This window comes from Neopelma chrysocephalum, unplaced genomic scaffold (assembly GCF_003984885.1).
Source record: "Neopelma chrysocephalum unplaced genomic scaffold, ASM398488v2 Primary Assembly neopelma1_43, whole genome shotgun sequence".
Lineage (NCBI taxonomy): Eukaryota > Metazoa > Chordata > Aves > Passeriformes > Pipridae > Neopelma > Neopelma chrysocephalum.
Window position 1 is genome coordinate 12033720 of NW_020897702.1, and position 24971 is coordinate 12058690.

At 36.8% G+C, this 24971-nt stretch overlaps 1 protein-coding gene across 1 annotated transcript in view; it reads left to right on the top strand.

Moving 5' to 3' along the window:
• The window catches only part of TRPC6 (transient receptor potential cation channel subfamily C member 6), an 85235-nt gene extending 63462 nt beyond the window's left edge, over positions 1-21773 (top strand). The window contains exons 5-12 of the mRNA XM_027677360.1: positions 2596-2809; positions 3937-4164; positions 7140-7404; positions 8209-8404; positions 9768-9971; positions 16690-16773; positions 19221-19296; positions 21194-21773. Coding sequence (XP_027533161.1) covers positions 2596-2809; positions 3937-4164; positions 7140-7404; positions 8209-8404; positions 9768-9971; positions 16690-16773; positions 19221-19296; positions 21194-21345 — 1419 coding nt within the window. The 3' untranslated portion in view covers positions 21346-21773. The remainder of the gene's footprint in view (positions 1-2595; positions 2810-3936; positions 4165-7139; positions 7405-8208; positions 8405-9767; positions 9972-16689; positions 16774-19220; positions 19297-21193) is intronic.
• The last annotated feature ends 3198 nt before the right edge of the window (positions 21774-24971 follow it).

The following is a 24971-nucleotide window of genomic DNA, read 5'->3' on the forward strand; positions in this document are numbered from 1 at the left end:
ATCTCTAATGTCTCTGCTGTTCAGCTTTAGTAATAGAATTTAGATTTTTAGCTTTATGAACTCATAAGTAATTCGGTCAACCTCTGGCCAAGATGAAGGATCTACATTTGAAACTGAGTCATCTTTTGCTGTTCCCAGTCACCTGAGGTTGGTATTTTTAAAGAAGCAACTTGAAAAATTCCTAAATGCTTCCTAGAAGCTTGTTCTGAGAGTTATACACATTCCTCTTTTGCATTGTGGTAGAGGAAAAAAAATTGAATATTGTGTCCAGTATATGAGGAGCTAAAAAATTGTTTTTACTAAAAAAGTATATGCATAATCTAGGGGTTTTTTCTTAATCAGACCTTTTCTCCTTTGCAATAGATGTGCTACCTGGAGTCCCATTTTATAATTTCTTTATCAATGCCATACTCCATAATATTACAATACTAATTGTTTCTGCAGAGTTACAAGTGGGGAATAATGTGAATCACTTACTACAGACCCCAGCAGTTACAGGTGACCCTCTATACAGACAGATAAGTGTCAGTGTCCACCATGTAACTATTGTATATCTTGTCCTAACCTAAAACAACATATAAAACACTCTTCAAAACTCCATAGCAAACCAAAAAACATAGTATAGAGTATCAGAATCCAGAAAAGAACCCAAAAGAAAACTCTAGATCACTTAAAACACAGAGAGATTCAGAGCACTTAGAAAATTATGTCCTTGGAAGTGCAGTGGAAGGGAATTTATTACGTCAGAATGCACAATGAAAGTGTATGAGGGGGATTCTAGTTTATGGAAAAGTCCAGAGTTGCAAGATTATGGCCTTGGCTTTAGATTCTGCTTTTTTTCCTCCCAGTTCACATTTTCTGACCTATATCTTCTCCATAAGGAAATTCAGAAATTTAGAAGTGTAATTTCAAAATTTCATTGGATCATTGTTATATAGTAGTATCATAATAACTTCCAGCAGTTTTGTAATCACTTCAACCAAAATTCTGCTTCTAGAGAGATTTTGCTATATATATGTAAAAAATACTTTTCTGTTTCTTTAGAAGGGACAGGAGGTGGGGTACTAGGAATTCACTCTCTTAAATTTTATGGTTTTTGATCAAGGGATATATTAACATTAACCTTCTTTAGTATTTTTTCTTCTTTTCTGGTTATGTCTCTCTCTGGCAACTGTCTCCTAACTCATCTTTGTTTATGAATACAAGAATAATACATTTAAAAGGACACTGTCAAGGTACTTTATAATTTTCCAACTCTGCTTTATTGTATGTTGTTTATGACTGTACCTTCCTAGCTTGAAATAAAATTTTTCCCCATGACAATTAGCTGTTCTCTTTGTAGTTCATGCAAAATAATTGGTTGTTGAAGTTCATATCATGAGGCTGACAGACTGTTTTATTTAATAAAAAAGAAATTAATTTAATTGAATGAGAAACATAATAAATGGCATTGGTTTGAAAAGTAATATAACAAATTTATGCCTGCTAACCTTGACAGTGTTCCCTTAACAGTATCTTATATTTACATTTGTCTAGTCTTCCTAATGTGATCTGTGTTTGAGATCTTACCATTGCATCCTTGGCTCCATCCTCTTATTCATGTTTCTGTAAAAGCTGACTGCAATATTCTGATTTTCTGCAGCAAAAATATGAGTACCAATAACATACCTCTCTGTTTCCACCTACTTTTTCCAGGCTACAGATTTTTATATGTTTTAGCTGAGATATGTAACTGCTGATCTGTAATTGCTTTCAATCATTTCCAAGCAATTTTTTTAGATACAAGTACAGTCTTAGTCTAAAATGAAAAAGTATTTTTCTGCAGCTTCCAACTAAGTGGACAAGCTAAGACTTTTAATATTAATACAGCCACTCTCTAAAATAAGGTAAATAATTCCTAGAAATTCAACCTTGTGTGAATTTGTGTGGAACTCTTAGGTTTTTGAAGTGTTGCACTAAACCATTTTAAAGTTGTTCTTAGTCATGACAAAGCTGAGAACTTTTCCATTGTAGTAGTCAGGAGGAAATTAAGACTCTACAGGACTATAAACATAACCTTTTGAGGCCTCACAACTTTTTTTAAAAAAAGAAAATAAATTGGGAAAACTGCCCAATAACTGTGCTAAACTGAGTATCACGTCAGTCAGGAAATGAAATTCTTTAGTCATAATTAATTCATGGTGATAATATTTTTAGTAAGTGTCAAAATCTTGATTTCTTTCTTGCCTCATAAAGATGACTAGCATGTAAGAAATCCAACAACTATAATAGATTTTACCTTGGATTATTTGTAATAGACATAGATACCGCAAACTTATTATGGAATTATTTCAAATCACCGAGTTAAAAATACAGATCTTTTTAATTTCATTATTCTATCAGTGAAACTGATAGATTTTTCTCTGAAAATATCACATCAGTAGAAACTTCTAAAGGCAACTGTCAACATGGCATCATAGTACACAAATTTTTCTAAATATTTGTTCCTTTGCATTATTGAAATATATGACTTTCTGTGTTACTGCTCTTTTTATATATTTTTTATTTTGGAAGAAGTCAATGCAATATCCTTGTGTTTCATAATCTCTGTTGCAGCTGGGGAGGATAATGCGTGGACCATTTATGAAGTTTGTAGCCCATGCAGCCTCTTTCACCATTTTTCTTGGTCTGCTTGTCATGAATGCAGCTGACAGGTTTGATGGCACCAAACTCCGACCTAATGAAACAACAGACAATGTAAAACAGCTGTTTAGGATGAAAACATCATGTTTTACATGGATGGAGATGCTCATTATTTCTTGGGTAATAGGTAAAAAATTTTGCTTAAATTTGTCTTGCTATGATTTCAAGTGAAGCTGAACTAAATTAAATCCTGTGCTATCAATGTTTTGTGAAAAATTGTGGCAAAGGGAGTTTATTCAGTTGTCTGCATTCCTACATGGGCCTCATGTTTTATACTGGATGTCATCAGGACTCACATGTTCCCAGCTGATCACATTCAGATTAAGGACTTAGGTGAAATCTACATCATCCTGAAATCTACATCTACATGAATTCAGTTTTACAAATAACAAAGCAAAGTGTCTACCAGTTTTCCGGGGGTTTTGAGTCACACTGCGACAACTACAAAGGGGAAAGATTTGCACATGATGGGCCAAATTTTTTGTGTCCAATTGTTTCTTTCTGCTAAGATTCTCTTTTTTTGCAAGTATATCTGCAGAACTAACAGTATTTAGCTGAATGTACTGTTGACAAAAGAGAAGAATATAGACCCCTGAACATTTGGCAGTAGATTTTTCTCATCCCAGCATAGGCATGAAATGAGTGCTATGAGTAGTACTCTGAGCTGACCCATTGAATTCAGTGATGTAGTACTATTCAGCATCAGAACCTGAGTACAGGCCCTTCAAAATATTTTGGCTGTCAGATTCTCATTTACAAGTCTAATACCTTTTAATCCAGTGAGGGTTACATACCCAAATATTTTAAGGGTCTGGATTCTGGTTGTTACTTAAGACAGTAATGTGTGAAAGTTAAATTCAAGCTAAGTAAAATATCTTTCCTTACAAGAGCTCTAGAAGTTTCTCTATTAGCTCTACCACAGATCACGCCAGAGTATTTCTGCTCTTTCCATCTCTTCCTGTGTCTGTAACAGATGGTAATACTCACATCCCACTCCTCTCTTTGAAAGCTTTTATAGTTGTACAGGAAAAAGAATTCTTAAAGATTGTTATTATTACTTGCAAGAGAAGAAGTCTTGGAATGTATATGAATTTTCAGATTCAAGGATTTTATTTTGTGTTTGAATTCCCACTGATCAAAATTGTTTTGAATTTGACTGCAACCAAGAGCATGTTCTATATATAATAAAAATATAAAATAAAACAATTGTGAAGATAAAAGAACACATTGTTTTCTCTGTTCTGTCTTAAACAGGCATGATATGGTCTGAATGTAAAGAAATTTGGTCTCAAGGTCCAAAGGAATACCTTTTTGAGTTATGGAACATGCTTGATTTTGGTATGTTAGCAATTTTTGCAGCATCATTCATAGCAAGGTTTATGGCATTTTGGCATGCGTCCAGAGCCCAGAACTTCGTTGATGCGCATATGAAAGATCTGACTAGTCCAACACTGGACCCCAGCATAAAATACTACACCTTGGGTGAGTTGATTGAACATGGTTAAGATTTACTTCTGGGGCCAAGATGAACTGATTTTTCTGTTAATAAGTCTCCAATACCATAGTTCCACAATGTACTACTAAAGAAATTCCCACTCCTTCTCCTTCTCATCCTTATGGTAAATTGAATATGAGTCAGCAGTGCCCTGGCAGCCAGGAGAGACATCCGTGTCCTCAGATGCATAAGCATAGCATCACCAGATGGCCAAGGGAAGTGATTGTCCCAGTCCACTCTGCACTGGTGTGGCCTCACCTGGAGTACTGTGTACAGTTTTGTACATCACATTATAAATAAGACACTAAACTACTAGAGACTGTCCAAAGGAGGGTCACGAGGATGGTGAGGGGTGTGGAGGGGAAGCCATGTGAGGAGCAGCTGAGGTCACTTGGTTTTTTCAGCCTGGAGGAGACTGAGGGGAGACTTCATTGCAGTCTACAACACCCTCGTGAGGGGATGCAAAGGGGCAGGTACCAATCCCTTCACTCTTGTGACCAGGGACAGGACTCAAGGGAATGGCATGAAGCTGAGTCAGGGAAGGTTTAGGTTAGATACCAGGAAAAGGGTTTTCACCCAGAGAGTGGTTGAGCATTGGAACAGGCTCCCCAGGGAAGCGGTCACAGCACCAAGCCTGTCTGGATTCAAGAAGTATTTGGACAATGTTCTCAGGCACATGGTGGGATTCATGGAGTGTCCTGCGCAGGGCCAGGATTTGGACTCAATGATCCTGATGGGTCCCTTCCAACTTGGCATATTCTATGATTCTAAGATTCTACTATTTGATCACAGTTCCCTTGGCTATGCTCATACATCTTTTGGGGAGTGTTCTAAACAGCAGGCACTGAAATGATCTAAGATCAAAATAACCTTACTGTCATCCCACCCCTTTTCTAGATTATTTTAATCTATTCAATTACACAATACTGTCTGCAAACCAATCTGTGTTGGTGCAGTTGTGAATTGAATCTACTGTAATGTGGGGACAAAACTAAGCAATGAGATGCATGAACTTCTTAAACATGCTATGTCAAAATAACCAATATATCTTTTATATATTGTTTTCTCAGAGACTCTGTTGTATTACTTTAATATGTTTCAATCCGCTGTCTTTACCGGTAAGAGATGAAAAATGTTAATAAACTTGCTTGGCATATATGAGAAGTGACTAGAAGCTATTTCGCCCAAATGAGAAAAAATTAAGCTCTGTTGATTAGTGTTCACTCTCAACATCACCACATCTCTCTTACTGTTATTAGATATTTTTTTCTAGATACTGAATTACATCAGTTTCTATGTCTGTTCTGTGCCTCAGATACTATTTCTCTTAAGGTTACATTTCTGCATTATCCAGGCTGTAGAAAAGCAGAGCAATTAATATATAGATTCTGAAACACATTGAATTGTAAGTCTGACAAATTTTACTGGAAAGTTACAGATTTCACGTAAGTCCTAAAAACAGGTGGTTAAATATTAATTCAGTTTTCAGAAACACACACTTGAAGAATGTGCAAACAGAGACTGTTGTTTATGTTCACAGTGTCTGCTTATGACAAGCACAAGTCCTGTAGCTCATTTATGCTACACAATGGTGCATCATTTAGGAAGGCAGTTTCCATTCATATCGGTCATGGGTTGTGACTTTGTTATGCCCTGAAGCACAGTTGAGCCATTTTTTAGTGTATGCATGTACACTGAAGTCTGGTTGGAGAGCACCTGTGTCTGGTAGTGCCAACATGAATAATGTTATTTAGTGCCACAGCTTTTTTCATAGGGTAGCAAACATAACTTGATGGACACCAAGTTGAACGTGAGCCAACAGTGGGCCCCTGTGGCAAAGAAAGCAAATAGTATTCTGGGCTGCATTAGGCGGAACATGGACAGCAGGTGGAGGGAGATGATCCTGCCCCTCTACTCAGCACTGGTGAGGCCACAGCTGGAACGCTGTGTCCAGTTCTGGGCTCCCCAGTACAAGAGAGATGTGAACATGTTGGAGAGAAGGGCCTTTACAGTAAAGTAGTCACAGATAGCAACACTCTCCTGGGACATAGGTAACACATCCCAGGTTAACCTCTTCTCTTTGCCTGAAGCACAATAGCAAATGAATTTAAGCCTGCCACATCATGAGAGAATATCTTGACTTACAGCAAGGAAGTATTCTGAAGGGTATTGCTTTGGACTTCTGACACTTTTCTGTAAATATTTATTTAAGTAAAAGTTTGAATTTAAATGTTCCTCTCTGCAATTGAATGTGTCACATTCCCCATTAAAAGACATTCAAGTAATTCACGAGTACATTAGCTTCAGCAGAAGATACTGATAGAAATGATGATAGAAAAGGTGATGGAAATGGGTGTTTGACGTTTGCTGGGAAAGGACCATTACAATTTCATTATAAGTAAGACAGTAAAGTAGAAAAGATGTAGAAATATTATTGTTCATGTAGTTTTGGAGTTGTGAAGGCCATTTAATTAATTCAGATCCCCACATCAAAACAGTTCATTTTGTCACAGCTCATTTTTCATCACCTGACACTGTAAGCTGAATTTTACTTAAATTCTATTATAGGCAAGGATTCAGCTCCCAAAAAGTTACCTCAGTGATCTTACGGTCCACCTTTATAATCACTGGTGATCTAAGCAATACAGTCAGTGGAACTGTGGAAAGGTTTTAGAGTTAGTTACATGGCTCACTTCAGTCAGCTAAACCTAAGTGACTAGTGCTGTTTGAGTTGCCATGGGTTTCTTCTCTCATCTTGAAATCACAGAATATCCTGAGTTGGAAGGGACCCACAAGGATCATCAAGTCCAACTCTTAGCCCTGCAGAGGACATCCACAAGAGTCACACCATGTGCCTGAGATGTTGTTCCAATTGCTGTTCTGACTGCTGTTCCAAAAAGACCCCCCCATAGGTGCATACAGTTATCTTGAAATAATGACAGTTCTCATCTTTTGTTCCTAGCCAGAATAAACTGGGATCCGTCCGATCCTCAGATCATATCTGAAGGGCTGTATGCAATTGCGGTTGTGTTAAGTTTCTCAAGAATAGCCTACATCTTACCAGCTAATGAAAGCTTTGGACCACTGCAGATATCACTTGGCAGAACCGTCAAAGACATCTTCAAGTTTATGGTGATATTTATCATGGTGTTTGTAGCTTTCATGATCGGCATGTTTAATCTCTATTCCTACTATCTGGGGGCAAAGCAAAATGAAGCATTCACAACGTAAGTACAACTGATTAAAATGTAACTTTTTTCCTTAACAATAAAGCAATTAAATGCAAAATGTAGTAGCTTTGCAATGCTACTATATTTTTGGACATGGGGAACTGAGATCTCCTTAACAAAGCAAGGGAAAATATGTCTTCAAACAGATGGAGATAGATAGGAAAAAGTATCTCAGAAGTTTGGACTTCTGTATATGTATAAACTGATTAAGAGGAAATACATATATTTAAGTGAACTAACTTGAAAAAAAAGTCAGTATGTCCACACCATGGTTTTACACTAAAATTGTGTAATAGTAAAAATTCAGCTGGAGGATTATGGTCTGTGAGACTCATTTTTATGAAAATTGATGAATTGCCCTCAGACATCCTGTTGTCTCACAGTTTCAGAATGTTTGTCATAATAGTGGTGAAATAATTCATACAAAGTGAACTAATGGTACAATTTAAATAATTTACAGGTTAATTATTTTTTATTTACATTAATTTACATTCAGCAGGCTGTAGCATGTAGATTAGTTAACAAGTAAATCATTGTGATATTCTTTCAAGGATGGGTATAGAATTCCTAAACTGAAACAGATGGTTTTATTGTCAGTCTTAAGTTTTAGAAATCTTGTATCATGAAACAGCCTGTACGCATGAAATTAGACAGTCTATTGCTATGCACTGTGGTAGAGTTCTACATTATGATAATGGAAAAATTTGTACACCATGTAAAAATGCTAACTGGCAATTTATACAATAAGAATATACAGCTTTTCTTCAGTATTATATGCATGTGTTCGATTTCTCCTTTTAGTGTTGAAGAAAGTTTCAAAACATTGTTCTGGGCTATATTTGGACTCTCAGAAGTTAAATCGGTTGTCATCAATTATAAACACAAATTTATTGAAAATATTGGTTATGTCCTTTATGGAGTCTATAATGTTACCATGGTCATCGTCTTACTGAACATGCTTATTGCAATGATCAACAGTTCATTCCAGGAAATTGAGGTAAAAACTGATTTTATGATGAAGTATCACCACATTTACTGTTACAAATAATTATATAAATCTCTCTGAAAATTTTCTTGTTGACATCTTGTTTAAGAAAAGTAACACATAGGCTTTTGGAATATATTAGGAGAAAATACTAATTCCACTGTACATTTTTGTTATACAATACCTGCAAGTTGCCCGTGCTTGCATTAGTAAGAATCAGACTGGAATAAGAAAGTGCTGCTGAACTCCGTTATGTTCCTGAAGAGGATGTCTGCATGGTGTGACTTTGTGAATCTTTCACTTGCCTCATTTGTAATTATTAGAGAAATGTCCCTCTTGCTGCAAGGATGTTCACATTCCTATGCCTTGGCCTTGCAAGCAAGTCTCTAACATGCTGTGTTCTTCTTTCATTAAATGACTGTTGCTCTAGACCTCTGCACTGAACAAAACTTTACTTGACAAAGTAATCAGCAAGGCTACTGAAAATCAGTGTGAACTTTTGCATGCCATGGAAAACAGAGGGCTAAATCATTATCATTGTTTTGAAAAAAAGGAAGCAGATCTTCAGGAGCTAGGCCATCTCAGACCTTCCCAGATGATGCCCTTGCCACACGGCTGCATGCTCAGGTTTGACACCGCTCTGGTCCCCTGTTCTAGGCTCTGATTTGGGGCCGTAGCATTGTCTGGCTTGAGCAAGAGCAGCACATTGTCTAGGGAGATTCATATTCTTCTGACTCAGGAAGCCACAGAGCAAACCTATCAGGTTTAGAGCATTAAAAAGCAATCTCTTAACCAAAAATATGCTGACTGGATAAAAACAGCTTCTAAAAACAGGCACAGCAATACTGAGTTATGTCCTTGGACATGATGTCAGTCCTTTCTGCAGAAAACCCTCTTAAACGTTGCAGGGTGGAATAAAGTGATTGTTTTGATGATCCTAAATGTTAAACATAAACCATGGTGATGGTAGCATATCTGGTTTAATCATATATTCCAGCAAGTGGAAGGAATTATCTAAGAATCACCTAATCTTTTTTAACTTCATGTTTAAAGTAATAGAGTAATAGTGTCTGTAGACTATTAACAGGGTCTGTCGTTGTAATCCTATATTGCAGACTAATAGCACTGACCCTGGAGTAAGCAATGTTTAAATTAAATCCATTCTGTTCTTCTGTAATTGTATTATTTTAAATGGATTAATAAGAACAATTCCATTCACTGAAATTTGGTTTTCATGGATCATAAGCAAGTTCTTGATGTGTTTGAGATTAACTTCAGCCATTACATTCAAAACACACGTAAAGTTTAACTAGAGCATCTTTAATAGTCAAAGTGGCATTAACAGTGTATTAACAGCTGTGTTTCCATTTTACAGGATGATGCTGATGTAGAATGGAAATTTGCAAGGGCTAAACTTTGGTTTTCTTACTTTGAAGAAGGGAGAACTCTTCCAGTACCCTTCAACTTAGTGCCAAGCCCAAAATCTTTGCTGTATCTCCTAATCAGAATCAAAAAGTGTATTTCTAAACCATTTCTGTGCCAAAAGAAAAACTTTCAGGAAGATGCGGAGATGAACAAGGTAATTTTGTCCTGTGTATATTGACTGCTAATTTTAAAACATAAAAATAATTTTAACTTCATTTTTGTTGTTGCCCTGTTTTACTCATGAATTTCTCAATATACTTCATCCATACTGAAGTCAGTCACTGACGTGGGTACAAGAATATTCTAGAATACGATGTTAAAACCCTTGCTAAAGTCAGGTCAGAAGACATCTCCAGCTCTCCCTTTATCTGCAAGTCATTTTATCTCAGAATGCCATCTAGATGGTCAGACAGATGTTACTTTTCATAAATTCACACCTACTTTTTCCAGTCACCATCTGTCCTTTTACGTATTCCAAGAGGATTCGTTATTCATTCCAGCCAGTGACTCAAGGAAGGTTGAGTGCCCATGTTTGCTCAGATCATAATTTTGACCTTTTTTGAAGATGGGTTTGACATTTGTCTTTCTTCAGCCTTTTGGGACCTCTCCCAATATCCATGTTTTTTCATAGATGATTCCATATTTGCAAGGGGTTCATCTGTTCTCTCAGCACCTGTGGATGCAGCCCTTTGGGTCCAAGGGACTTGCCTGGGTCAAGTTTTCTCAAGTAAGCCCTATCCCCTCGAATCCCTTCACTGACCACAGAGGCCTGAGAGACTGTTGCTGAAGCCTGAGGCAAAGAAGGCATCAATTCCCTCAGTCTTACTGTCATCCACTGTTGCTTAAATCTGCTTTCCCACTGAGCAACAGGCCCACATTTTCCTTGTTCTCCTTACATTGTTATTGTAGCAGTAGAAGTTCTTCTTATTACCCTTCCAAATGTCAGTTTGAGACAAGCTTTGTCTTTCCTAACACCACCCTCACATGCCTGGACAGTTTCTAAATTCCCCTTGATAGCCTGTCTCTGCTTCCACTGAAAATGCAGCCTACTTTTATAGTAAAGCATTTTTTTTATCTGTTTTATTTACACAAGTGCAGTAAAAAGAGCTTGAGTCGATTCACTGGGCTTGCTTAAGGAGGTTGTAGTCAGTGTATTTTTCCTGCACTGTCTTGGCATAAATCAATCCTAATTGCTTTAGGAGAATATGGAATGTTAGGTGATATTGGAAATTTAAAGACTAGCACTATTCTAGCACTATTATAACATGTTAGGGAAAAAGAACCGTGCAAGACAGCTGATCAGATGGAGCAAGTGGAAGGGTGAGCATACAAAGAAAAAGAAGGTTAAAATTTGTCATGGTAGCAGAAACAAAATTGTCTTCTGTGGAAATTTAAATGTGGAAGGATCTTTGTTAAAATGTGTGGTAGTCTGAGTAGAGGCCTGTTCAATGTTACGAGTTCTTGAGTCTGTAGTCAAGAGTCATTAGCCATTAGACTAGAGAACAGTAAAGAATTTATGTGTGTCTGTCAGTTCTCTGTCACCAGTGTGACAAGCACATTTTCTAACACAGAGTTGAAGAATAGAAGAGAAAAACTGGTTGCAATCCTAGGTGGAAAAAATGGAGTTTTAGGAAAAATACTGTGCCTCTGACAAGCCTCTGCCTCTGGTTAAGTTTATAATAGTTTATGAAAACAAACACAGGTATTACAAACACTGTTACCAAAGTCAAGATTGTTATAAACTTCAAATGTCTCATGTGTACTATTGGTAATTTCTCTAGTATTTCACAGATCTCACTTCATTTTACTTGGGAAATCTAATCTTAATGTATTTAAGACCTGACAGAGGCGATACTTCATTTGCTCAGGTTTTTAATGACTGACATTTACTAAACTTGATTTTAAAACCTCTGTGAGTGATAAAGTCATCACCGAAAAATCATGCAAATAAGATACATATAAACTTAACATTGAGTGATGGTGAGAAACAACAAATGGCTCTTTTCTAATTCACTTGCGATTTTGAAAATCACATAAGTAAGTTAAATGCTTGTTTTAGTGACTTTTCAGCATGAAATTTGTGTTCTTTAAAACAGATACTCTTAAAAATCTCATTTATACACCCTAAGGAAAGAAGTTGTATTTTTATCACTCCTTTCAAATCTAGGAATTCAGATTGCTAGAAGGATGCAAAGTGTAATAATTACCAGTTCTAGATAAAACAGTAACAGGTGTATCAGCTTTTATGGCTGTCCCTCTGAAAGAGAGCTGTAAGGATGTAAACATCGTTTATCAGATTTTTTCCTAGCCCTGAATTAAATTTTAGTCTTCAAATATTAATGCTTTACACTCACTGCAGATTTTAGTGTAACTAATCCTAAATGAAATGTGCTTACTCCCCAGCCAAAGCAGCTATAAAACTGCAAATCAAATAAAAAAAAGAAAGCTTTTATGTTGAAAAACATAAAGCATCTGAGTTGCATTTATTCATTCACCAGCTTTTGCAGCAGGGTGACTGCTATTGCCAGATGATTACATTTTTACTTACTTTTTGGACCACTACATGCTGTGGAGATGACTTTACCTGAATCTATGAGATGCTACCATCCTGTGCACTTCTAAAAAGTAACTAAAATACTTTTGTGTTACTTTTTGACCCACTGTTGATAATTCGTTGTTGTTGAGGCCAGTTAATGGCATCTTTTCAAAGGCATTCTCAGACTTTTGGATTTTGACTTGGGACTCATTCAGTGCTGAGTGTGTTGGTGCTGCTGTGACTGCTGAGCAAGGAGCTACTAAAACGCAATGAGCTGTGCAAAGATAAGAAAAGATTTGACAAGACCAGACCCAAGACCCTAGACTTAATGGCTGTGCTTGTGCTAGCGAAATGTGAAGGGTAGCTTATCTGGGCGTTGAGGCTAATTCAGGAATGGCTTGCCCCTATTTAAGTAGTTTTCCTTGCAAAGGGTTGCTGCAAGCTCTTGTCTTCAGACCATTCCTGTTGCCAAACTGCCTAGGAAGGTAGAAAGCTGTTCTGAGGCAAGTCCTACCTGGGAGGAGAGTAAAAGTTTATTGATAGAAGACATTGCATTGCAGAGCCCAATAATGTTAACACACACTTGAGTTTACTGATTCAGATTCAGCCTGTGGGTCTTTCTGCTGCACAGCCAGCATCTTCTCAGTGCAAAAGCACCAGCAGCTTCAGAGTGAGTGTGAAGACAAGAATTAGGATTGGAAGGGGGGAAATTCTGCTCCTGGAGCCAGCTCTGCCCTGATTATTGTTGGCACAAAACAAAGCCAGATGCTGTCAGTGCTAAACAGCAAGTAATTTACATAGCTGTGTTCAAAGTGTAGCACACTAGAAGTTAATTTCTTGAGACATATCTGTATATAATATGAAAAGCTGTGAAGATGTTTTCTTTCAGGCTGTTGATTAAAACTTGTAGATTTCTTGTTTCAGGCTAGAATTGGAGTTTTAAACATACAGTGAACAAGAAAATCAAACCAAAACCAGAGAGAAATAAATGAAGAAAAAGGAGAGTTTTAAAGAAATGTGCTTTGATTTTTATTCTAAATTTTAAAATTGCCTTGCAATTGAGAAAGTTTATTGTTTAAGAGTCACAGAAATTGTTCATCTTCCTGAGCTAAAAAACAGTAGTTGCAGATGATGTATTTAAACCTTGTTCTTGAAACATGGCCCTTCAGGAAAAAAAATAAGGGACAACTATTTATTGAAACTACTTTAAACCTCCATTTAAATAAGAAAAATATGTGAACTTTTACTTTCCTAGTGCAAAACAATGTTTCTGAAATGTTCGTGGGTGGCCTTAGGTTATGGGAGCACAAACTGAGTGATTTTCTGTGAACACTCCCTTCTGGTCCAAGCATGTACAGTTTTTTGGCATTCCAAATCATCACCTGCTTCTGAAAACTGGGATTTAAGACATTAACAGAGTGGTAAACAAAACAGCTACAATAATTACATTCCTATTCTGATTGCATTCAATTTTAAGTAATACTAGAGAATGATGAAATGAGAAGAAAGTTTAAAGACAAAGGTGTTTTCTAAGAGGAATGATGCACATGTGCTGCATAGAATCATAGAATCATAGAATCAGCTGGATTGGAAGGAACCTCTGAGATCATAAAGGAGATGAGTTATTTTTGGGGGTTTGTATCATTGTTTTATTTAATTTACATTATTTCCCCCTTGATCACTCATGTTCAAAAAATGTTAACTTGAAAATATGAATTCTAGTTCAGTTATCAGTATGACAAGTTGAATGTACTCTAGTAGTAATTTTGGGGAAAAAAAAAACCATAGGCATAAAAATGAAAGAGAATTTAAAAATATTACTTGACATTATGATGAAATCTTGGCAATCTCTGCCACCAAGTGGTCATTCAGCAACAAACAGTAGATATTCTGTCCTGTTAGTGTTACATATAAGCAGATTTAAAGAAGTTACACACTTATGATTTACCAGCCAACTTTAAGGTGCACTCTCTAGCTAGGTACATAACTCTTTCCAAAAAAAGTGCTGAAGGGTAAAAGTTAAGATAAATTTGTTATGGCATGCCTGATTTTACAAATTTGCAGTATCTCACTTAACCGATTTTGCCACATAATACCAGTTTTGCTATTTCAAGTGAAAATGAAGTTGTAGTTAAGCATTTGATTAACTTTTGAAGTGAACCAGTGTAATATAAATTTGAAACTGGTAACCAGCATGACAGATTACTTTTAAAATATATAATAAAATGCATAGTAAATACTAAAAATTTATAAAAAATAAATGAATCTGTAGATTATACATAAACTGGTCAGTAACAGGATCATGAATGATATCATAGCTGCAAAGTCAGAGATCCAGGAATGCTGGGACACCAGCCACACAACTGTAGCCCAAGCTAATGGCCTAGGGCAGATTTACCCAAGGAAACTTCCCTCTGCTACTGCAAAGAAAGTATGCTTTTCCTCTTACTCTACTATATTATTTCCAGAAATAGTGCATGAGAAATCCAGGGGATGAAATAGCAGGAAGATTGTTTTTCTCTTTTAACCCAGTAGTAAAAGTGAGGCCCAGGACAGTATTAATAGTTCTAAAATCCTGAAAGACCTACTGATTAAACAGTTGTGTAAACTCACTAGCCATTCCTTTTTATCATAAATCAGATAGCTAGTTTAAGTATCAATGTTTAGATAAACTTATGTTTTCTAATATATATTCAAAACATTTAAAGTAGCTTTATTCAAGCGAGAAAAAGCAAAAATAACTTTTTTTTTTATACATATTCTATTTAATTTCCATCCAAATGTAGATTAATATGTAAGACAAATATTAATTTTATATTTATATTATTATGTATCTTCTATCATTATTTTTGCTTAGTCAAATAAACATAGTCTGAATAGAGGGATAATGTTTTTTACAAGGATGTGCATACAATTTGTGAATCTTTCTAAAGAAAACAATCCAAGTTCATTGTAAACTTTATATTAATTGCAAATAAATGTGTTTTACCAATAGGTATGAACTTTTCTTCAGGAAAAAATATCAAAATACAAACCTGATCTAGTGGAAGGTGTCCCTGCCCATGGCAGGGGGGCTGGACTACATGGTCTTTAAATATCCATTCCAACATAAACCATTCTTTGATTCTATGAAATGCTAAACAAAATCTAAAAGTATTTAAATTATTCCCAGTGTACAGCTGCATAAGCATCTAACCCTTCCCTGCTTTCCTCTTTAATGAATTATATCCCAGCACATCCCAGCACATAGTGCTTAACAGGCTTCAAAATGCTCCAGTTTGCTTATCTGTAGGTGCTCTGTGTGTTAAGACACAACATAGAGAATTTCCCTGGAAGTACAACAAAATCCCACAGGATCTGAGACACTGCAATGATTGTCTGGTCCTTTAAAACAGTAAAAATTTTATTGGACCATGTAAAATTTCAGACTTTCTCAGTCCCACTTATTCCTCATCAAGATCAATCACTATTTATATTTCACAATCTTTATATTTCTAGCACTACTTGTTGAACTGGCCCTGTTATTTATGTAAAGTAATAATATTTGTTTTGACAGTTGCTGTTCACTCTTACTGCGGCCCAGTCATTCGACTTGAGTCTCAGTTCACCATTTTGTGATTCTTTAGTCCTTCTCAAAGACGTAAATCAATAATGAAGCCTACAAATTGTATCCTCCATGTTTCATCGGGGATTTATGCCCTTTCAGCATGTGTAGTAAAGAAGATGCAACTCAAAAATGTCAGCTGATAATCTTGTTGTCCCTGGCATGAACTGCATAAGCAATTACATTCAGCCAGTGAGGGGAGAAGCAAACTCCTTGTGTATTTTGTGGTAATGGAGGTCACATTAATTACAGGCAAGTGCTATGAAAAAAAAAAGGAAAGGGATAATGCTGCCAACCCTCTTTCCTTGGCTTCTCACACACCTGCCCTGATATTCCCTCATCGGTTGCCTACAAGGCTGTGCCACACCAGTACTGCCTTCCTCCTGATGTGGATTCCCCCTCCTGTGCATCAGAGGAGCAGGAGAAAGCCCAGAGTGACATAGCCACTCTATTATGGTCCCTTGGACATGTTAGGAGCAGGTGAGAGGCAGAGTAAATAGAGAAAATCTACCAGTTCTTACTTTACTACAGCACAGTCTGAAAGTGGTTTTTTTCACTCTTGTATTGAAATTCTGTACATGTATGAGTACTTTACCACAACAAATTAACATTTCCCAGTTGAACTTAACAGTTATTGTTCTGTCACATGATGTATGTATGCACGACACATACGCGATATATCTGTATTTTTCTTTTATTTATTTTGAATTATAAATAATCTTTCCATTTCAGCTTGGTCAAAGGAAGCAATCAAGTATAAGAAGCTCAGATGAAATTCACTTAAACAGTTTAAACAATCCTCCAAGACAATACCAGGTAAAAATCAGTTTATTTTTGAACAAAATCAAGAAGTAGTAGAACTGGCAGAGTGATGTCTTGAGGACAGTTTTGAATTTATGCTAAACAACATCAGTCAGGAATAAATTCGCAGGCCTTGTATATATACCAAATAAATGTAATGATGTAGGTATTTGCAGTACAATCTGGGGGTGTTTTTCTCTCCTCTCTGTTTCTTAAATGCTACCCTTATAGTGTAATATTTTAAAGTGCTTGAGAAATGTTTTTAATTTTAGAGACAGGATGAGTCTTCAATGTACAATGGGAATTGAGAAAACCAAAAAAACCCTCAACAACTTCCTATTATATCTGCTGAAGCAGCTCAGGTTATTGTTCCACACCTCTGTATACAAATACTTCAAGCACTGCAAATATCTGTCAGCCTTTATGCTGTCGATACAGTCTGTTTTTTCTTTGCCTTCTAAACAACAGCAGTGAGCATTTGCGCAGTTAAGTATAAAGAGACCCAGCACAGTCCACCAAAGGGCCAGCTATTCTGATCCAGAGACTGCTACTTTCCTTCCTAAAATACTATACAGCAGGTGGAAAGGAAGAAGCAAGAGCTGCCTGGTAAATAGAACATGACAATCTGAATGAAAAGGGTATAGAAAACAAGTATACTTTATTGACCATAAGACAGAAAAAAAGCTCTTGCCCCTGGGCAGGCTAGATCTGCTCCATTCTTATGTTATACAGTGTCTGCACAAGTCTGTTCCAAAAACTGCCTCACTTTTTCACAGCCAATTTCATTAGGATGCAATGATAGATATTAAGATTAAAATTTTACCCCATAAACATGAAGATGTGTGGCTTTCTATTTGAAACATTCTTGGATTATTAGAATAAACAGTACAGCTGCTGACCTTGCAAGCATGACTGTAGTGATGGTCTGGAACAACTAATCTGGGATGACTCACTTCACAACCAGCTCTGGCTGGTTTTATTACAGTGCAGACAAAAGCAGATACATAAATCTATGTACATTTTATATCTTATAGTGAAAAACATAAAGTATTTTGCTGTCATGGACTACACCATATGAAAATATTAAACCCAAAGACAGAAATACAGCTCCTAAAAGGTGTTTGGATACCTTGTTCTTTTTCAAGTCATTTGAACTAATGGGAGAATCAGGGGCAGAATTCTTTTTTCCTGGAAGGGTAAAATTTACAATAAATTTGTTGCCCTAGGTTCCTCTTATTATTAGCAGAGAGGTTAGTCATTCTCATGGTGTGATCTATTTGATCCATTTTAGTTGTCTGAGGTAAACTGTGCTCTCAGGTTTGCTCTCTTTATCCATAGAAGGAATTAAAGGTGACAGATATGTGTATTTGCATGAGAGAGTATTTGATTAGATGAGTCCCAGCTGACTCTTTAGACTTAATCTAAATGACTCTTAGAATTGTGGGTCCCTTTTTCTCTCAGCCCAACATTGGGAAAACATAACTTATTAAAATAATATCAAAATAGTTTACAATAAACTGATGACAAAAGGCAATTTTTTAGCAATTAGCAATTTTTTTTAGCAATTAGCACTGCTAAACAGGGTCATTGTCACCTTGTGGTAGCAGTAAAGGTCAGATAGTGTCACCTATGTGGAGATCAAAGCTACAACTATATTGATCATTCCTATAGACTCCAGTTAAGTAAGTTAAGCTTTGTGAATTCTGACATTTGTAAAATGGTTTTAGTTTTCTATTTTTCAGCTACATACATGTGCAGAATCATAAAGTTTAAATATCTACTATAGATGAAAGTAGAGATTTTTACATTCTATTTCTTTAACCTGTCAAGTCCTACACTGAAATATCTGAATGCAACAGAAGGTAACAGAGCTGTTGTACTTTAACCCCAGCTGTCAACTAAGTACTGCTCAGTCACTCTCCCCATACCACCCCCAGAACCCCATGGGATGAGGAGGAGAATTGTAAAAGGTAAAACTTGAGGGTTGAGATAAGAAAGCTTTATTAATTTAAATAAAGTAAAATATAATAATAATAATAGTAGTAGTTGTAGTAGTGAAAAGGAGAGACAGAGAGAGAGAGCGCAGTGATTGGCCATTTAAGGCCAGCTCCCCCCAGTTTGTATACTGAACATAACATTCTGTGGTATGGAATATCCCTTTAGCCTGTTTGAGTCAGCTATCCTGGCCATGCTCCCTTCCTGCTTCTTGTGCACCTCCTTACTGGCAGAGCATGAGACACTTAAAAGTCCTTGACTTAGGGTAAGCACTGTTCAGCAACAACTAATACACCAGTGAGTTATCAATATTATTCTCATAATTAAATCAAAATCACACTGTACCAACTAGTAAAAAGAAAATGAACTCTGTCCCAGCTGAAAGCAGGACGAGAGCTCATATTTTGAAATGTCATAACAATACTAGTCCAACAAAGAAAACTTTTTTCTTTCTTTCTTCTCTTTAGAAAATAATGAAACGTCTCATTAAAAGATATGTATTGAAAGCTCAGATAGATAAGGAAAGTGATGAAGTCAATGAAGGTGAGTATGTTGATGAATTGTATGTTTAATCAGAGAATCAAGACAAACTAAAGTGGTTACATATCCCACTCAAAAAAAAATGTTTCCAAAATACTTAAATCACTCAACATGTTTACAAGTGCTAGATATAAAATTACCATGAAATTGAAGTTAAAGAAGAGATGGGATTCCTGTCTCTTGTCTCCCATCAGAAACTATCAGTGATCTGACAAGTTGTCAAAAGTGTTGCTACTTCTAGTAATAATAGAAACATGGAATCATTTGTATTGGAAGGGACCTTAAGGATCATCAAGTTCCTTAAGGATCATCTACTTCCAACTCCCTTGCCATGGGCAGGGACACCTTCCAGTAGACCAGGTCACTTAAAACCCCATCCAACCTGACCTTGATCACTTACAGGGATGGGACATCAGCAACTTCTCTGGGCAACCTGTTCCAGTGCCTCACCACCCTCACAGGAAAGAATTCCTTCATAATATCCAATCTAAACCTACCCTCTTTCAGTTTGAAACCATTCCCTCTCATGCTGTCACTGCATGCCCTTGTAAAACATCCCTCTCCAGCTTTCTTGTAGACTCCCTTTGGACATGGGAAGGCTGCTGTGATGCGCAAGGCATTTCCCATGGTGAGACTGCATTTAATGCAGCAGTTGATTTGAGGCATTCCCGTATGAATTTTCATTTGTGTTGGTATGTGTTCTTATTGTGAATTCATATATGGGGATGCACATGCTTCAGCTTTTTTTGTGTGTGATTTATTAGCTGGAAGCAGCTAGTAAATGCACTTCACAGGGATGTTCTTGTCTGTTTGCACCTCTCTGATGCTAGAAAGATACTTAGTGCAGTAGGAAAAGGAGAGGACGGCTCTCTTTTGGACAATGAGAGGCTTTGTTGCTGCCCAAGAGGACTCAGGCAACCCCAATCTGCCTGATCTGCAGAAAAGGACCTGGTGGTGTCAGTCAATATGGGCTGAACATGAGCCAGCAGTGTGCCCAGGTGGCCAAGAAGGCCAATGGCATCCTGACCTGTATCAGCAATAGTGTGGCCAGCAGGACCAGGGCAGTGATTGTCCCCCTGTACTCAGCACTGGTGAGGCTGCACCCTGAATCCTATGTTCAGTTTTGAGCCCCCCACTACAAGAAAGACATTGAGGTGCTGGAGCATGTCCAAAAAAGGGCAATGGAGCTGGTGAAGGGTCTGGAGAACAAATCTGATGGGGAGCGGCTGAGGGAACTGAGGATGTTAACCTGGAGAAAAGGAGGCTCAAAGGTAGACCTTATCACTCACTACAACTACCCGAAAGGAGGACGTAGTGAGGTGGTGGTTGGACTCTTTTCCCAAGTAACAAGTTACAGGACAAGAGCAAATAGTGTCAGGGAGAGATTTAGATTGGACATTAGGAAAAATATCTTTACAGAAAGGGTTGTGAAGTATTCAAACAGGCTGTCCAGGGAAGTGGTTGAGTCACCATCCCTGGAATTATTTGAAAGACATGTAGACGTGGTGCTTAGGGGCAAGGTTTAGGGGTGGGCTTGGCAGTGCCGTGCTAATGATTAGACTCGGTGATCTTAGAGGTCTTTTCCAACCTAAATGATTCTGTGATTCTATGATTCTGTGATGTCTCTTGCAGCAGAACAGCAGCTTCCATATAAGAGATCATGTGAGTTTTGTGAACTGATGTGGCCTCTTACACTTTTGCCTTCAGATTTGTTTGATTCCTGAACTGCATCTTCATATTCCTGTCTGTAAGCCACCATTCACCAACAGGCAACAGAGCATCTGCTTTTTCTGTTTCAACAAAGAAATACAAAGAAAACCTGTGATAATTGTGAGATATTTGGATATGGTGGTTTTTTATTTTGTTTTTTAATAGTATGATCTTCTAACATCTGTTACAGGTGAACTGAAGGAAATTAAACAGGACATCTCAAGTCTCCGGTATGAACTCCTTGAGGAAAAATCTCAAAATTCTGAAGATCTGGCAGAACTTATAAGGAAACTTGGGGAAAAACTGTCAATTGACTCTAAGGAAGAAGAAAGCAAGAGATAACCGAAATGTTTAAGAGATGCAACAGAATGTTAGCAATTCACTTAAAGCCATATTTCTGTTTTTCTCAAGTCTAGCTCACGTTTATACAGAAGATTCAGAAATTAAATCATTCCAATTCTTTATCGAAAAAACACAGTGACAAATCCTGTGGGTCTACAGTAGGGAGAGGATGCCACTTCCATAAAGATATTTATTCTTTACTTGCTGAAAAAGAGTTAATTTGAGATAATTTAAATACTCAATTTACCTCTTTTAGAATTCCAGTGGAATCTTGATAAGGCCAGTCATGAAAGATTAAAAGCATAAATCTAAAATTTTCCTACATTACTGTTTCTGTTTATTTTTTGAAAATTTCCATTTGTAAAGATTCTTACATATATTTTAGTGAAGCAAAAGAGAAAAATTCCACGCTTTTACATATATATATGTATATATCTATATATATATATATATCTCAAAAACTATTAATTTTTCCAGCATTCCCAACTTGGGGGGGGGGTTGGGTTCTTAAAAATGGATGGGATATTAAAATAATTTAGGAATGTTTCCACGCAGAGGTAAATTATCAAGACATGCATAGCACCGTATTATACTTCTCCCAACTTATCCCTGTCACTGCTGGACTGGACTATCCTGACAGATCCCTAGGTTCCAATGGGAGTCAGTGCATTTATAAATAAGTATTTTTCACCAAGTTTATTGAAAAGCTATTACTGAGACCAGAAAAAAAATTTTTTTAATCCATAATATTTAATCATTGATGTTCTAACCTCTTTCAGAATTCCCAAATTCTCCAGCTTTTATGTCTTGACCCGAACCTCCCAAACTGCAGGGTGGGGGGTTGAATGTAACAATTTTATTTAAGGTAGAAGATACTAAAATGTTAGGTGAAACCCCTCTCTGAATTCTGGTGGTAGCATGCATGGGGGACCATGTTTCCCCATAGTTAAACTTGTTTAAATCATAACATTTTCTTCAGATCTCTCCATAGCAAACAAAAGCATCTTGTTTCAAAAGTTCATAAAATCTCATCTTCTTTGCATCCCTTATCCTTTTTTCCACTGGAGAAAGCTCAGTCCTTGTGCTGTGTTCTTTAGGACTCCAAAGAAGAATCTCCATGCCATCAGCAGAAGCCTCTAGTGCTTTCACCCTGCCAACTGCAATACTTCTATGTCCCTTTCTGTTAAACTGGAGATGAGGTGTCTGTCTCTGGCTGTTAGTTGTGTCACTAATATGTCCATGCAGGACAGTCAGCTAGTTTCTCTCTCTCCAGGTAGATACAGCATAAATTCCAGATAATTTTTTCCTCAGTTAATACAGTAATTTGTATTTCTCACTGATTCTGTGACGGTTATAAACATATATTATATTGGGCATCTCTCTTCTCTTTCAGCTTGGTTGAGATTAGTGAAAGGGTTGTGAAAAACTGTGACAGGGACATTAAGGTGTAAGAATGCACCTGTAAAAGACTTGTATGTTTAAGAAACAAGGATGGAAATATCAGAAATTGCTTTAAAATTAGCTTTGTGAAATTTATTTATTGTGGAATGTATCAGAATGTTTCTGCCTCTCCCTTTTAGGCTGAGGTTATTTTTTAATGAGTTTAGATTAGTTTCCAGCTGAATTTACTGATAGTCCTTTTTAAAATAATTTCTGGAGGAATCACTGTGTATTTTCAGGGAAAAAAACCCCAAATGTGTATTAGAACGGGTTTTGAAATCACATGGAGACAGGTGGAGGCAAAGGTCTGAAGTCAGCCTGTCCTGAGGTTGTTTGTCACAGTGTAGGGGAACTGCTTGGCACGTTAGTTTAGCCACCCAGTGGAGCATGTGGGACAATCGGTGTCCTTGGGCTCCAGGTGTAATGAACTCAGGGTTTATAAACTCCCAAGGCTTCTTCCTCTGAAAGAGAAGAAAGAAAGTGAGGTTTTCAAAGGTAGTAGAGCATGGGCAGTTGGTGTGACCTCAGACTGGAAGGCAATGTGACCATAACTTCACTGCCTTTTGGCTCCTGGACAGTTCCTGGCCATCTCCCTTGGGCAGGACTGGCCACTGATTTTGAGTTCCCACTTGAGTATTTTGGGCCTGGTTTTCCAAAGCAGTGAGCAGTTAGTTCAGCACCATTGAATGACTGTGTTAGAGGCCGCGCTGCTCAAAGCATATCTTCTGCCTGTGACAAGCTCCTTGGAAAATCTGTTGGTCAGAATTTGAGGTAACAGGGACAGTCGACATTTGCTTTTGGTAATCAGGAGTCTTTATTTTTGGTCATTGTAATGTGCAGTTTGGACCTGCTCTAGTGCTAGGTGATGGTAAACCTTCACTCTCCATAAACTCACTGAAAAGAAGTACATGAACACAGTTTAAGATCCAGGCACTTGTAAAGATTTTTATTACAGAGGTAAAATGTACACTGTGAATTTGTTTAAGCCCAAAATTTGGCTTACCTTAAACCAATCAGATCGTAATGTATATATTGTATTTAATTAAGAAAATACATATGGATTTTTTATTTCAACGAATATATTTTATATGTAGTTATTACTCATGGAACAATTTGTTAAATATATTTGAAGAGGTCTATTACCAAATGTAGTGTGACAAGCAATGTAGTATTCAAAATGAGCACAATACCAAATATATTATTCTCTTTTAAAAAAATTAAATGTATCAGACTCAATATATCTTTGTGATGCATTGTATGAACATGTTGGTATTTCACTGGGAACCATTGGCTGCTCTTACTTGGAAGACTAATGTGATAAAATACTTTCATTTGCTAGCAACACTAATACAAAAAAAAGTTTCAAAGAACGAACAAGGGTCTTTTCATACTTGATTAGATTCAAGGCCAAGTATTTTGTCTGCTGTGACTAACTGTGATTCATGCCAGATGTTTCAGAGCATCTGCAGTAGGTAACAGATAATTTTCATCTTATATAGTTCTTCTTTTGGTTTCTAATAAAAAAGATTGATATAACTTTGATGAGGAAGTATTTCCAGATTCATTTGTGAATTATTAAGATAACAAGATAGTCTTGCTACCTATTTATTGTTTCTTGAAATTTTTTGAGCTCAGCAATTCAGTTTCTGTAGCAGCAGCTTCAACATCTAAACAAGACCTGCTATGAAGAAGTATTGCTTTTATATATTTTTTCCCTGAGTATTTCTCAAGCTTGAATTATGAGATACAGTGAGTAGAATCTGTTATCTCAGACATTCTCCTTTCTGTACCTCCAAATGTATTTCACTAAAAGATATAAAAGGGCTTAAGATGTTCTGAAGAGAAGAGAATACAGCAAGAAAATCCACAAATAAATCTTTGTTCAATATTTTCTCACACTTTTCTGGATGAAACAGAATCATGTCTGAATATTGGGGAAAAGCTTTATACATTCTGGAGAACCATGAATTTTATTAGAGAGCAATACTGCAATGCAGGCTTAAGGTACTCAAGATTTACAGTGAGGTCATGAATAAGAGCTGCAGGATTTCACATGAAAATTCAGGCAGGTAAAAATCTGCTGTATTTCACCCTATCTTAGAGCACTTACAGGCCAAGCCAATGAATCCTACTGGTTTTAGAAGTGGGATCTACAGGTTCATCTGATTTTAGATACCAGCCATGAA